Below are 15,273 nucleotides of genomic sequence, written 5' to 3' on the forward strand. Positions count from 1 at the left end.
AAATACTCTCATAACCTTGATGATATCCATTTTTGAAAAGCAGCTTCTTCTGGGACTTCCCAGAAAAAAAGGTTAAAGATAAATCTTCTTTTACAATGAAATAATACAAAACCCTACCCTGGAACCTAGAAGATTTGACAACAGGCCCACCATGTGACAGCTCCAGAAGCTTCCAAGCTGTGCACAGGCCCCAACAAGACGCGTCACCTTCTCACTTTTCTCTCCCTCTCACTGGGTGACCGCTGGTCAAGGCATCTTTATTTCCTATTTGAATGTTACTTCTGCGAGCTAAGACACTCCCCAGCCCCAGAACACTCGGTGAGGCCTCCCCGCTCGCATCCTTGGATGGTTCTTTCCTAGGGACACCAAGGACGCCGAGCACAGACCCCTTAGAAGGAGGACAGCGAGTGGGACGGACAGACAGCGCTGTGAGCATCTGAGGAGGGGAAGATCTCGCTGGTTGGGGAAGACGGGCAGGTGGGGCCCGGGGTCGGCTCCGGTGAGTGGACAGGCCCCAGGCCAGCAGTTGCAGTGACCGCCCCCCAACAGGCTGACTTTTGGAGGCATACGTGTCACGGGGGATGTCACACTAGGACCACTGCAGGTTCACCTCCTGCGGCTGAGGGGGGTCGCCCTGCTCAGTTACTCGGATGCCGTAAACAGTGCTTGCGCTCCGTTCCGGCCCAAGCGCTCGGTGTTGGTGTCCCACAGGGCATCTCTCCTTGCCTGACCCTGAAAACACTATCAAACCACCTTAATGGGAATTATGGAAAAGGCTAGTCCGAATTAGAGCCATTTAGAAAATAAATATCTTTTACTTGCAAATAAATGTTTCCCTTTCAAGTAATGAACCATTATTCTAAGCAGAAGTTCAAAGGGCCTATGGAACAAGTGACGGGGTCATCAGCAACATCCATTTGCAGGTAGAACGCACGGGTTGGTGCTTCATGATGTGCCTGGCCTGGTAGCCTGGCCGCGGGCAGGCTGAGGCTCGGCTGACGGCACTCATGCGCTCCACAGACCCTTCTTCCACGGGGCAGAGCGCCCAGCTGAGTGGTCATTCCTGGCAACTCTGCAGCTCCTGCCTGGCTTACAGGGGAGCCTCGGTCTCAGACGGGCTGAGCCCTGGCCATCTGTTGGGTGGGGTCAGGAAACACAACGAGCATCTACACTAGCTTAGACCAGGACGTCTGAGACCTGGCGCCCTGGACATTTGGGGCTGCATCACCCTTCGCTGCTGGGGGTGGCGGTCCCATGCATCGTACCACGTACAGCAGCATCCCTGGTCCCTACTCACCAGATGTCAGCGGCACCCCTCCTCTGTGTGACAACCACAATGTTTCCAGACACGGCCACGTGTCCACTGGGGAAGAACCACACCACATGGAGATATCCTAGAACTTTTTTAAACAGCTGGTGCCTGGGTCCTACAGGTATTTCCCAAAGTTCCCCAAGCGAGTCTAGGTTTTCCAGACACCACCTCCGCCCCCAGTCCTAGATCCAGAAAGACCAACTCTGTCGATACGCAGCTTCCATTACAAGAAAAGACTCTGTGACTAAAAGTTCTGAAAAACACTGGCTTAAAGACATAATGTGCTCCAGAGCCCAGGATGAATTCCAGTTTGATGAGCTGCTACTTGAGATACATCACATCACCCTTTATGGTCCTCAACAGCTCCCTGAACCTGGACTTCAGGCCTGAGTTGACCTGTGACTCTGTCCCCCACTTTCTATTCTTGCCGTCCTAGAATTAAGTCGGCAAAAACCCCACACCGGCAGGGCCACAGTCCCCAGCCACCTTTGCCGTGACGAGCACCTACCAGGGCCAGGTGCCCAGGGCGCGTATCTGGGCCTGGAGCGGAGGCACAGGCAAAGGCCTGGAGAAGGGGCGGGGTGACCAGGAGGCGGACTCCAGGCTGGAGGACACCATGTGCAAAGGCTGAGGCTGCCTGAGGAAGGGTTGGGGCCAGAGCACAGGGTCCCGGTGCTGGGCGGTGGGGACAGTGGCAGGAGAGGCAGGCGGCGGCCGTGAAAACCCACCAACCAGGCCCAACTCCACCCTAAAGGCCAGGGAGCGCAGCGAAGACTGAGCAGGGGAGTCGAAAGAGCCGGTCAGCTATGACTTAGGACAAAAGCACTGGGATTTGAGGCAAGCGGGGTGGAGGAGATCAGAGACCAGCAGACACGGCCAGTCTTGCTGGTGATGGAACACGCAGGCCTGGGGCCTTGAGGAGATCCCAGGCACAGGCAGAGCTCTGGGGCCGCCCTCCTCAGGCTGTGTGCTGGAACTCAGCTCTTACGGGCTGAACTGTGTCCCCTCACCGCCCCCCCACCCCGCCAAAAGACTCTCCTGTGTTGAAGTTCTGACCCCCAGCACCTCAGATGTGACTCTCTGGAGATGGGCCCTTACAGGGGTAATTCACTCAAAATGAGGGCACTGAGGTGGACCCTGATTGAACAGGGCCATCCTTGTAAGGGGTGGATGAGGACACAGACACAGAGGGATGACCGTGTGAGGACACAGGGAACAGGTGGTGTCTACAAGCCCAGGGGAGGGGCCTCGGAGGAACCAGCCCCGCTGCCACCTTGATCTTGGACGTCTAGCCCCCAGACTGTGAGGGACTAAAAGTGTGTTGCTTTAGCCGCCCCGTCTGTGGGGCTTGTTTCTCGGCCCATAAGGAGCTAAGACACCTGGGAACGACTTTCACGGGTGAGCCAGGAAAAGGACCCTCACAGGAGACCAGGAGGAGGAGACAGACGGGAAATGCAGGCAGCGCCCCCGTCCCGAGAGAGCTGAGGACGGAACGGTCACCGCTCAGGCCACGGACAGGTCGCCCGACGTCGCCGAAGCCGTCTGCGGATCTGGTATCACCGGCCTGACTCGGCTGCAGCACCGGGACCCCGAGGCCTGGGCGAGGCGGGGACCAGGCAGCGCTGGCAGCTCCCGAGGGCAGACACGTCGGGAGGGACGGGCCCTCGGCCCTCGGCCCGGCAAGGGCCACGGCCATGGTTTTCAAGGGCGGAGGATGGATGGAAGGGCTGGGGGACCCCGAGGACACAGCGTGGACAGCTGGGCGTGAGCACTGCTCCCCTGCCCCGCCGGACGGTGAGCACAGACCTCCCCAGGTGTGTTCACCTCTGTGCCCCAAGCCTCAGCTCCTGCCTCCACCACGCCCAGAACCCTCCATCTGACACCGGTCTCGGCTGTACCAGGAGCTCCTTCTCTGGGCGCAGACGAGCTTCTGTCCACCTGGGTCACTACCCAGGGCGGAGCAAGGCCTGCCACGGAGCAGATGTCACGAGAGCAGAAGCAGGGGCGGGCTCAGCACAGGCGGTGGGGAGGGGCTGTGGGTAACTGCTGTGGTCACAGCAGCACCGTCACAAGAACCTCAAGGAGGGAGCCCCCCGAGTGTCCACGGACGGATGAAGGACAAACGAAAGTGGTATAAACACAATGGAATATTACCGTTCAGTCTTAAAAAGGAAGGAGATCCTGACACGGGCTACCGTGTGGATGAAACTGAGGACATGATGCTCAGTGAACTAAGCCGGTCACAAAAGGACAAAAAACGGTTTCATTTATAGGAGGGGCTGCAAGTAGTCAGACTCACAGAGACAGAAACTAGGTGGTGGGGGCCGGGGTGGGGAGAAGGGGAGTTCGTGGTTAATGCGGACAGAGGTTCAGTTTGGGAAGATGAAAAAGTTCTGGGAAGGATGGAGGTGATGGCTGCACAACACGGAGAATGTACTGAATGCCGCTGAGCTGTGCACTCACAACTGGTTAAAATGGTCAGTTTTATGTTATGTATACTTTACCACAGTTACACAAAAATTTTTTAAGTTGGACGAAAACTTTGTGTTTGCTGCAAATGCTCATGTATATCCATTCGGGAACAGGGGAGTTCCTCAGGATGAAGCAATCAAGGGTGCCCAATTTGTAGAGCATCCTTTAAACACACAGAAAAAGCAGCTTTTAATCTAATCTGGGAGGAAACAGTCTGTAGCGCGAATTATGGGCCTGAGTGCCTAAGCATCCATAATTTAATATGACCCCTGGGAGGCTTGTGGCTGGTTTACAGCACACTGTCTCCTTTGCACTTATTCTTTATTTTTTTAAATTTTTAGTTTTGGCTGCATTGGGTCTTCATTGCTGCGTGAGGCTCCCTCTAGTTGCGACGAGCGGGGGCTACTCTTCGTTGCAGTGCGCAGGCTTCTCATTGCGGTGGCTTCTCTCGTTGGGGAGCATGGGCTCTAGGCGCCTGGGCTTCAGTAGTTGTGGCACATGGGCTCAGTAGTTGTGGCTCGTGGGCTCTAGAGCACAGGCTCAGTAGTTATGGCACAAGGGCTCAGTAGTTGTGGCACATGGGCTTAGGTGCTCTGTGGCACGTGGGATCTTCCCAGACCAGGGCTCGAACCCATGTCCCCTGCAATGGCAGGCGGATTCCTCACCACTGCGCCACCAGGGAAGCCCTACACTTATTCTTTAAATGATGCTAAGAAATAGTGTGTGACTGTCATGCTAGCAGGATTAAGTAATACAAAGACTGACCCTCTTCCCCACTTAAAAAAAAAAAAAAAAAAAAGGCTGATAAACACTTAACCCGCATTCTTATGACTTGACATTCCTTCCCACAGGCTCCTGTGACTCAGCTATGGGTTCACTGCTCAGATAAGAAAACTGTCTCATTTCTGGAGCAGGGTTTCCAATGTAAGAAGCCTCCTGGCTCCTGGGTGCCACTGAAGGCCCTAAGCTAACTATACACCCAGAACTAAACCCGTTAGGGCTGTGCCTCTGCAAAACAGGCCCTGCAAAAGTGAGTTACACTTTCACTGCAAGGAACCGAGAAAAAGACACAGCAAAGGAGTGGAGAAGCAGAAAGACGTGAAATCGGGGGGAAGACGCAGAAAGGCGCGGGGAACACTTGCTGAGCCTTGCGGTGGTGGCACCGGCTCTGAGAACAGTGACAGGCAGTGGGGGGTGGTCCCCAGGAGCAGGGCCCAGCTCAGAAGGGCCGCACGTGGCTTAATGCTCTGCGGCTGCTGTCTTGATCTTGGGAATCGTTTACGAACAAGTGGCCCTGCATGTTCATCTTGCACCGGGGCCCCACAAGTTTCGTGGCTGGTCCTAAATAGAAGAAAGGTTTGGAGAGACCAGGAGACCCGCCCTGAGTGGGGCAGGGGGCGGGGCAACGCTTTGCTGCGTGTTTCAGCGTCTGCCCAGGGGCTCGCTCCAAGCCCCCTCTGATCTGGAGCTAATAGCTGAGGGCATCTATACCTATTTCCAGAAAAGAAGCCTCAGGAAGGGTGTTCCTGCCAATTCCACACTAAGCTTAAGGGGCCAGGTAAGTTTCATCCTGAGTCTCTGAGAAGAGAAAGAGTACTTTGTCTAAAGCATTTAAGGGTTAAATCATCAATATTCACTTATCCTCCATTAACTGCCCAAAAGATCCATCTCTAGTCTCTTCCACCCGCCCAGTGAAAAACAGCTACTGCCGCCCCCCACCCCATGGTCTGCAGGGGTCCCCCCGCCCTGGGTAACTGCACCCTGTGCTCTGAAACCCGCCTGCCCTGCCCCAGCTGGACATCGGAATTGCGCCCAGGAATCTGGTGTTGGACAGAGGGGTGCTGGCCTCTGCCTGACCAGGGACCAGGTGAGCAAAAGCCAGTCTGGAGGGGGGAGGGAAGCTGATCTCAGGAGAAACTGATGTAGCTTCCAAAAGGGCTCTGAAACAACCCCTGTCCCACCTTCTGGTCTCAGATCCCAGCCTAGGTTTCCTGAGCCATCCCTGCATCTTTCCAGTCAATGTCTTTTCTATTTCTGTGAATTAATGTAATTTGGAATTTGTTTTCATTACGTGCAACCAAACGAGTCCTGAGAAGAGAGGGTTTGACAGCGTGTCATACAGTGCAAGTGATGACCTGAGAGCCCGCTGGCAGTGTTCTATTTCAGCAACGACTCGTTGTAGGGGAAATCCACTTAAATCAGCCCATAACCCTGCCCCCTTTCCCAGAAATGCAGGCTTGTGAATCTCTAGGCCACTTGTCTCGGGGGAGGTCAGCCCGTATGTAATGACCAGCGCTGGGTAAATGCTGAGAGAAGCAGAGACCGCAGAGCCAAGTCTGTGGGCCACAGAGGTCAGGGTCAATGCCTCCTACAGACCCAGCAGGGACAACACTCCAGGTGGGCAGGGGCCTCTCTACAGAGCCTGGCCCTTCCCCCGTTTGCACCTGCCCTGAAGGTAGCTCACTGATGCCTGCGGTCGAGGCTCAGGTTACCCTCTGCCCCCCTTTACAATTCCACTTTCTCTCCGATCCGCTTCCCCCCAGCACGGCTAACCCAGACTTCTAACTCGGTAGACGGCCCTCCATCAAAGGGCACAGACTCAGATGTCTGGCCCACGACCTCGGTGGAGGTGGAGGCGCAACAGACAGCGCACCCCACCTCATCCTGGGGCCCCCGCTGGCCAGGAAGCCCCTTCCCTTTTCAGATCCCTGAGCCCTGCGGCCAGAGGCCTGCTCTGTTTTCACATGAGAACTCTGAAAACCAGCCAACCCCTTCAAGGGTCTTTCAGACAAACCCCTTGGAGGTCCACCTTGGCGGGACCCCTCAGGCCACCTGCATTGGGGCATCCCATCTGAAGGGCACCCCTGGCTTCCCACGTCATCAGTTTCTGGGCGAAGGCGAGAGACACCTCGGAACGGCCATGGAATTAACCACCCCTCCAGATGTGGCCTATCAGGTCCTCCCCATCTAAGCATTTCTGACCTGACTCGTTCAGCCAGTCCTTAGCCCACAGAAGAGTAAGAAAGGAATCTGAGATTTCCAGGTGTCGCCTGGAGGGGGATGCTCGCTCCCATTCCAGCCCACAGCCGCCCTGGAGGGGAGGGAAAGGGAGCCCTGAGCCCACTTTACCCGCGAGGTGCCTGCAGATGAACGGGTCATAACCCACACCTGCCAAGCTAAAGAGCTCCGCTCTTCTCATGACACCAACGCAGGTGAGCTCACACTTCTGGTGAGGACTCGGTGGTTAAAGGGGGGACAGACACACAGCCAGTGCTGGGGCACTGCGTGCAGACCTGAAGGCTGAACCGGGACCAGCAAGGAGAAGGAAGCAGAAAAGGGCTCCAGGAAGTGGGCTCCGGAGGCAGAGGTCTGCGCAGCCCGCCACGGGAAGCCGGGAAGCGCAGGGAACAGCGCACAGCCACGCCCCTCCTCGGGCAGTTGCAGGGCCATCTCTGATTGGCCAGTAAAGAAGAAGAGAAAGGGCAGGTCCCCCCATCCCCCCTCCCCCGGGCGGGGCCCCTGGGGCGGAGGCAGGAACACCCTGCAGGGTGAGCAGGTGAGCGGTTCTAAGCCTACGGTACGGCTCTGTACACGTCAGTGACCCCCCCCCACGCCTCGGTCTCCTCCCGGAACTGAACTTTGGACTCGAAGATAACACCGCAGCTCGCTGTGCCCAGGGCACACTTTCACCTACAGTGGGTGCTGGGCACAGGTGAAGCTGGTTGAATGAAGTCAGTTCTAGCCGATGGCTTTCCATTTCAGGGTCCTTCGACCCTGTGGAAATTTAATTAGCACCCCCCCCTTTTGAGCCAGAGGGCAAGAGAAGATGCTAGAACCCTCCAGGGCCGGTGCTTCTCCAATCAACAGCCTGGCAACAGCGTCAGACCTACTTGCCCAAGGCCTGGTCCGAACCTGCCGGCCAGTGGGCTTCTCCACGGCTCCTCCTCAGGCCCCCGCCTCGGGCCAGCGGCCTCCTGCCGGCAGAAGCAGGCCCGGCTTCCCCCCTGCCCGTCCCCGGGGCCCCAAGCAGGGTCGGCGCCAGCCCTCTCCTCACCCCACTGGCTCTCCCTGGGCGCCCCCGTTCCCTACCCATCCCTCGGCTGGCTGAGTTCATCGTCTCATGGCTATGAGTCACCCCATCCCCGTGCTCCCAGCCACCCTGCACCCTTCAGCCCCAGGCTCCCGCAGGCCACAAGGCCCTGCAGATCACACACACACACACACACACACACACACACACACACACACACACACACACACACACACACACACACACACCCTCCTCTGCCTCTCTCCTCTTCAGGCCTCAGTCTCATCACTGAGGCCAGTCCGCCTGGGCCAGGCTCTCTGTTCTCTCTCATTTCTCATTTTTTTCCACTCACTTAACTCAGTTTGTAATTAAAAGGTGATGATGATTAGTTAAGGTGCGCCTCGCTTGTTAGTCCATCAGCTCGGTGGGTGCTGTGCTATTTCCGCCTAGTGCTGCATTCCCAGCACGAAGCACAAAGCCTGGCCCAGAATCCGCACTCACGTCTGAGAAAGGGAGGAGGGAGGGAAGGAGAGGTTAGGAAAAAACAGAGGAGTGGCCCAGGGCCACACTCAGTGGCGTGATGATTGCCTAACAACTGTTCCTCGGAAGAAAAACAGACCCAGGTGTGCGGTGTTTGCAGATTTCCATGGTGTAAACGCTCTCACCGTGGCCGTGGCCGGCTCCCAGCCGCCAGCCCCGCATCCTGAAGTGGCCCAGCCGGCTCCCGCACCGGGACTGACATTTGGTGCCCAACGTGTTTTTAAATGACATCAACTTTTGACTCGATCCTGCCTGGGACTGAAGGCCAGAATGAACTGAGACTTGCAAAACAATGCTAAAGACAAGAGGTTTTGCAGCTGGTCCAGAGCAAGAGGATGAAGGAAAGGTGAGACCTGGGGACGAACACTGTCCCCCAAAAGATGGAAGAGCTGCTTAGCAACTGTGAAACTTCCGGTGTCTCCATCAGTGAGGACCACACCAGATTCTATGCTTAGGAGCTCGTCATGAGCAAGTCAAAGTCTATGAGAAACGCTGTTATGCCCACTGAACTAACATTTATTTCCCTTCCTAGCAATTCATCCTAATGCCTCAATAGAAGCAAATCTGACACCTACAACACCAAATCAAAAATGTACTGAGATCCTAAAAATATTCGAAGAAAATGAGTTTTTTCCCTAACATTCCATGATTACAGAAGCCCTAAATCTACCACAAAACCCAGAAACCATAAAAGATTCACTTGACTCTATCCAAACCAAAAGTCTCTGTGTGACAAAAATACCATAAACAAAATCAAAAGACAAACAACAAACCAAGGAAAAACATTTACAAAACATCCAAAATGCTTAATTTACTTTATGCATAAAGTACTCCTATAAATCAGTAAGAAAATAATGCCCCCCCAAATATACACACAAGAAGGCAAAGGATGCGAAGAGACAGTTCAAAGAAAAGGAAACACAAATGGCTCAAAAAATTTCAGAGATATTTAACCTCCCTCCTAACAAGAGAATGCAAATGACAACGACGACCAAATACAATTTCTCACATGTCAAACTAGGAGACATTTAAAACTATGACAACCCCCCGGGTCAGGGAGGGTGTGGGAGTGGGGCCTCACCCTTATGGATGGAAGGGTGAAACGGCGATAAAATCTCTATGTAGAGCACTTTGACAACATCTGTCAGAATTAAAATGCAGCCCAGTTTGACCCTCCACTTCTAAAAGTTTCATGTGTGGGGGGAGTTTCATTATATATTATGTAATAACGAAGACTGGAAACAACCGAAATGCCCCCTTGGAAGGTGGCTTGTTAAATTATTACACAGAAAAGAGTGAGGGGCTTCCTGTACTGATAGCACCCATCCCCAACACAGGTGAACAAAAGGCCTGCAACAGTGTATACTAACAGCTTGTGAGAGAAAAATATATAAATGAAAATATACTTGGAATATTTCTGGAAGGATACATAAGGAACTGGTAACCATGGCTGCTTCCAAAGAGGGAAACTGGAGGCAGAGATGGCGAGAAATGTTACTTTTACTGTTTGCTTTTGGTCCCATGTGATGCATTGTCTATTTCAGTAAGTTTCTAAACACAGTCACGCACAAAGATGTTCACTGTTGTGTTGTATATAGTAGACACACGAAATAAAACCACACTAGGATGGCCTAAAGGTGAGTTCTTTCTAAAGATATTCCTATTGCATGACATTGTAATTATTTTTCACCCTAATTAAATCGTACTAAGTCACTTTAAATAACTCCTTGAGCCCCAGAAAAAGAATTCAAATTACTTCCTGGTGTATTTAAACAACTCTCAGGTTACTTACAGGATAAAGGCCAGCAATCTGTGAGAATTCTTGGCGAACAGAAAAAATATCAGAAGACTGGAGATAAACAAACATCTTACATTTCACGTACAGAAAGAGGGTGTTGCTAACATTGATAGTAGGCAAAATTCTAGGGGTTATTCAAGGAAGTGGAGAGCGTGAGAAACCAACAAGGGTTCACTCCGAACAAAGCAGGAAAAGATGAACCATGCAAATTACTGGGAGGAGTATTTTAAAGTCAGCAGAGTTATGTTAAGCACTGATGATCTTTCTACCCGGCTGGGGATAAAACGCAGAGCAATGAACGTCATTTGGAAGTTGAGGACCAACTTTCTGGTCCACTCAAGGCTGGTGAACTGACTTAAAATCCAAGACAACACTCCGTGTTAAGACTGCCTTGGACGGCTCAACATTCTTAATCAAAGGAAGTAACAGGTGAAAATGTTTTGAAAACTTTAAAGGGCAGCACAAAAGGAAGGTGGTGGCATTGGTATCATCATCATCATCATCATTATTATTACTATAACAAAGGCATTGCAAATTCTGGTTGACAAATACCAGGGACCAAGGCAAAAAATAGAAATAAAAAAGATCCCACCAGGAGAGATCTAATAACCCAAAACTAGCAAGATGAAACCTACATGGTGCCCCACATCACACGAGCACAGGCTGAGAAAGCCCTGACATAACGGGATCCCATCGAGGCCCCGAGGTAGACAGATGACACGTCTACTGAAAGCCTTAATGATCGACTGTAAGTTTCATTAGTGAAGTGTCCAATGTCTTCTCTTTCTTCTGATCAGAACACACAGGCCGTGCCTATTGTGTTCTGGGTGCCATGCTTAAAAGATACATATGCCACGTGGAACCATCAGAATGGCGAATTCTGTCCCATATGGAAGGACTGAAGGAGCTGGAGATTTCTTAGCCAGGGAAGAAACCAGTCCTTGGGTATCCTCAGGTAGCTGAGCATGTATTATATGAAGGAAAAAGAATCACTCGGAGGAGAGAGCTGCACAAACAGGCCTGAGATGACCCGAGTTATGTCCACCAAAAAGCACGACTCTCTGCAAGGAAGACTAACCAGCTAACGGGGTTCTGTGCAGGGCACAGCCACGCCAGGGATGCTACCCAGGAGGGGAGAGACTCTTGTCAGTTCTAAGACCCCTTTTAACTATAACAACCTGGGACTCTATCTGCCTTGACAGTTTCACGTGTGTAAATGCTATTATAGCCTGTATACTAGACTATACAATATATGATATAGATATTAATGATATATATCTAGAACATATATTTAATATAATGTAATCTGTGCCTGGTGGTTCTTCTGTATCCCCCTCCCCATCTAATACCTGGGGAGAGAACTGGCCCTCTCTCGCAGGGAGGCACACACCTGCTGAAGGAAGTCTGATGATAAAGACATCGCACGGGGCTTCTTTGTGAGTGGGAAGATCGCGGCGCTCAGTGGGGGAAGATGGCACTTCTCAGACCCTGAATTTTCATCCAGTGACAGAAGGAGAAGCCTGGCCCTTCCGCTCCCACTTGCAAGCCAAGCTGACAGGCACCTGACCTCTGGAGTCAGCACCCATCACAATATGCATTCTACGTCTGTACGTCTGATACAGATCCAGCGGACACCGCCATCAGAGGAGAAAGCCAGCCTCAGTACCTGCCAAAACGTGCTTAAAAAGCTCTTGAAAGCATTGGTTATGGAACAGAACAGTCCTTTATTTAGATCTTATTTGTGTGTGAAAATCAATATGTCCTTTTTAGTCTTTATCTTACAGGAAAATGCGTCTCTACTTATTGCCCCCAAGTGTTCACCTCCCGGACTGCCTTGTCAGCTGTACGTAACTGACGCACCCCAAACCACGCTGCACACCCTCGTGCCATTTTTGACCCCCTCGAGTGCTCACTTGGAACACCTGTCCGGCTCTCCAAGGCGCCTCCATAGCCTGCTTTCAAGAACTGTTCTCTAGTTTTCTCCTCCCACCATCCACGGCAGGGTCCCCACCACTGAGACAGTGATCCTCTGACCCGCCTCCTTGGAGGCTAACTTCCAAGTTGGCCTCCCCTGTGACCCCAGAACAGAGCACCCTCTACGCACATCTGCTTTGATCCACATCATTCCTCCTGTACTTTAGAAAGAGGTTCAAAGTATTTGACAAGTTGCAAATCCTTACTTCCACAGACATACAAACAGTATTAAAATAGTCACTGTTCTTAAGTTTTCCGTGCTGGTAAACAAATATATTCACCTCCAGATATTCACCTCCACTGATGGGAAACAGTCCCAGAAACGCCTTGGCAAAGGACAGGCTGACCGGCGGGATCAAGGTGAACCAAGCTAGAAGGATCTCCCCATTAACAGCTAAGCCAGACAGTTCCCGGAGGACAGCTCATTTCTCACCAGGCTGGTACAAGCTGAAGACAAGGGTTATGATGTGTAAGAGTCTCATCTTACACATCCATGAGGCACAACTGTTTACTAACACACGTCTGGGGCAGGGGGGAGATACACGCACATAGATTATTATAAACTGTCAAATTTCAGTCTTGCATTTAAACAAAGCATTTCAAACTCTGCCCAGAACTGCCCAGAAGTGGGAGAAAGGTCTACATTTACTTTGGAAGGCAAATTAGTTATTTAAAACACAGAAGGGGCACAATAACACAAGTTGTTTGACACACTGGCATACAATCTCTCTTGTATGTTAAGAAATCCAGAAAACTGTAGATGTCTTAGGCATCGATTTTCTAGACTGCCCCTTCCCCATCTCTATGACGGCCACATATCTCTGGCAAACACTCCTACTCCATTTCCCAGGATGCAGCACCTCTGCTAGAGGGCCCCCCTGGGCTGGAGCAAGTCAGATGTCCAGGTAAAGCTGGCCAGGATCTGACCTCAACGCCTGGACAAAAGGGCTGCTGTGTGACAGCAGGGGTGGTCCCGAAACGCCACAAATTATTAGCATCCTTCCTATACTCCAATGGTGTTTGCTACAGTCCCGAGAAGACACCTGAGGGAACACTGCGGCGGCGGGGGGTGGGGGCGAAGTCCAACGTGAAATACGCCGACCTCTGGGGAGGACTGAGCTTGGGGAAAGGGAATCTTCGAAAGCTGTTTGCTTCTCTGGCTACAGTCTGAGCTCTTTAGTCAGCTTTAGTCTGTTTCCAAAGCCAGCGCTGGATGGCTGAGGTGTGCCTGGAAGAACACCTGGGAATAGGAACTATTTTGGCGGAGGCTATTTCTTTGTGGGAGACTTGGGGACAGCTGGCACGGCAAAGGGCAGAGCCCGGGGCCGGGCTCCAGCGGGCAGACCTTGAGAGGGGCGTCCTCCAGGGACAGCTGGTGACACATCAGGCCTTACCCTCCGCGGGCCACCCCTGCCTAAAACGACAGCTCGAGGGTGGGGGAGGGAAGCTCCAGCCTTTGCAGAGGGAGGGGCGCCCCTTCCGTGTGTGCTTTGGGACAGGAGTTTGGGTGCCAACTCGGAAGGCTAAGGTTCCCCTTAGCGTAGGTAGTTAGGGCCACCGCAGAGGGCTGCCGGAGCCCGGCTTCACACCCGGGCAAACACATCTGTTTGGGGGATGGAAGGACAGCAAGCCCACGTGAGGTGCGAGGACACCTCGCACGAGGGCGCGGGGAAGGGCGCGAGGACCGCGGAGGGCACAACGCTCAGGAACAGGACGGGGGGCTGGGGTGGTCGCGGCCCTTACCTTGCTGACCACGTTTTGTACCAGGCCTGTGCGGAGGCCGTAGTCCCACGCGTGGCAGTCGCAGTTGGAGGCGTTGTCCCCCTTGTCCCGAGGAGACGGCAGGGGCGGCGCGTCGCCCCCTTCCGCGCCGCTGCCGTTGCCGTTGCCGTTGCCGAGGGGGCCCGCCGTCCCCCAGGAGGCGGTGGAGAAGGGGATGGTCGGGGGGCTGGTCCAGTTAGCCAGGTCGCCGCCGCCCCCCCGGGCCGTGGCCGTGACCCCCGCCGGCTCGGCGCCCTTGCCGTCCCCGCGGCACCAGAAGTTGGGCTGGTCCAAGAGGAAGGAGTCCGAGAACTGGCTGAAGCCGATAAAGAGCGCCGGGATCCAGGTGAGCAGCACAAGGGTCTTCTGGTAGCCGCCGCCCAGGCCCCCGAGGAAGGGCAGCACCGACCCGTCGTAGTCCAGCAACAGGAGGCTCGGGTGCGGGCCGCCGGCGGAGTGCGGGGCGGGCAGCGGCTGGATGTCACCGCCGCCGCCCGGGCCCGCGCGTCCCCCGAGGGGCGCCGAGGCCGCCGCGTCCCCGGGCGGCAGGGAGCCGTTTTCCTCGGCCGCGGGCGGCAGCCGCCCAGGGACGCCGCCCGCCGCCTCGCGCCGCCGGTCTATCGCCATGGCCCGGGTCCGCGGCGCCCGCAGAGGCGCATAGAGCGCAGCGGAGGCTCCCGCGGGGCCCCGGGCAGAGCGCGCGGGCCCGGCGCCGCCGCCGCCGCCGAGGAGGGCCCGCCGCTCGCAGGGACGCTCGGCCGCCGCGCGCGTCACTGCGCCCCCATGGCCGGCCACCCGCGCCCCGGCTGCGGCCCCGGCGGGCGCCGGGCGGAGGGCGGGCAGAGGCCGCGGCCCTCAGCCGCCGCCGATCATCGGCTCAGAGGCCCGGGCGCCGGCGGCCGAGCCCGCCGCTCTCCGCGGCTCCGCGCCCGGCGCGCGAGGAGGAGGAGGAGCGGCGCCGCGCCTGTGCCTGTGCCTGTGCCGGCCGGCGGGGGCCCTGCGGAGCGCGACGCGGGCGGCACCACGCTCCCCGCGCGCCCGGGATGTATTTATCCGACCCCGGCGCCTCCCGGAAGCCGCGAGCTCGATGCCAGCCTGCCGCGCCGACCGCGCTCCTCGGCTCGGCTGCCCGGCCTCCCTCCGCCTCCCGCGCCCCGGCCCGCCCCCTCTCCCCCCGCGCGGTGGAGGTAACGCGGCACCTGCTGCGCCGGCTCCTGCGCGCGAGCGCCCCCTCCGGCCCGCCGCGCTGCCGCCGCCACCGCCGCAGCAGCCGGGGAGGGGCGGGGACACGGGATGCCCGGCCGCAGGGCGCGAGGATCCCCGCCAGGCTCCGCTCCGCCCCCGGCAGGGAGAGGAGGAGGCGCCACGACTGCGGGCTCGTGAGGC

The 15,273-nt window shown here is 55.2% G+C and overlaps 1 protein-coding gene across 1 annotated transcript in view; it reads right to left on the minus strand.

Moving 5' to 3' along the window:
• The window catches only part of SLC22A23 (solute carrier family 22 member 23), a 144,105-nt gene extending 129,591 nt beyond the window's left edge, over window positions 1–14,514 (minus strand). The window contains exon 1 of the mRNA XM_060109951.1: window positions 13,870–14,514. Coding sequence (XP_059965934.1) covers window positions 13,870–14,514 — 645 coding nt within the window. The remainder of the gene's footprint in view (window positions 1–13,869) is intronic.
• Window positions 14,515–15,273: the final 759 nt, after the last annotated feature.

This window comes from Mesoplodon densirostris, chromosome 10, assembly GCF_025265405.1.
Source record: "Mesoplodon densirostris isolate mMesDen1 chromosome 10, mMesDen1 primary haplotype, whole genome shotgun sequence".
In the NCBI taxonomy this organism is placed as follows: Eukaryota; Metazoa; Chordata; class Mammalia; order Artiodactyla; family Ziphiidae; genus Mesoplodon; species Mesoplodon densirostris.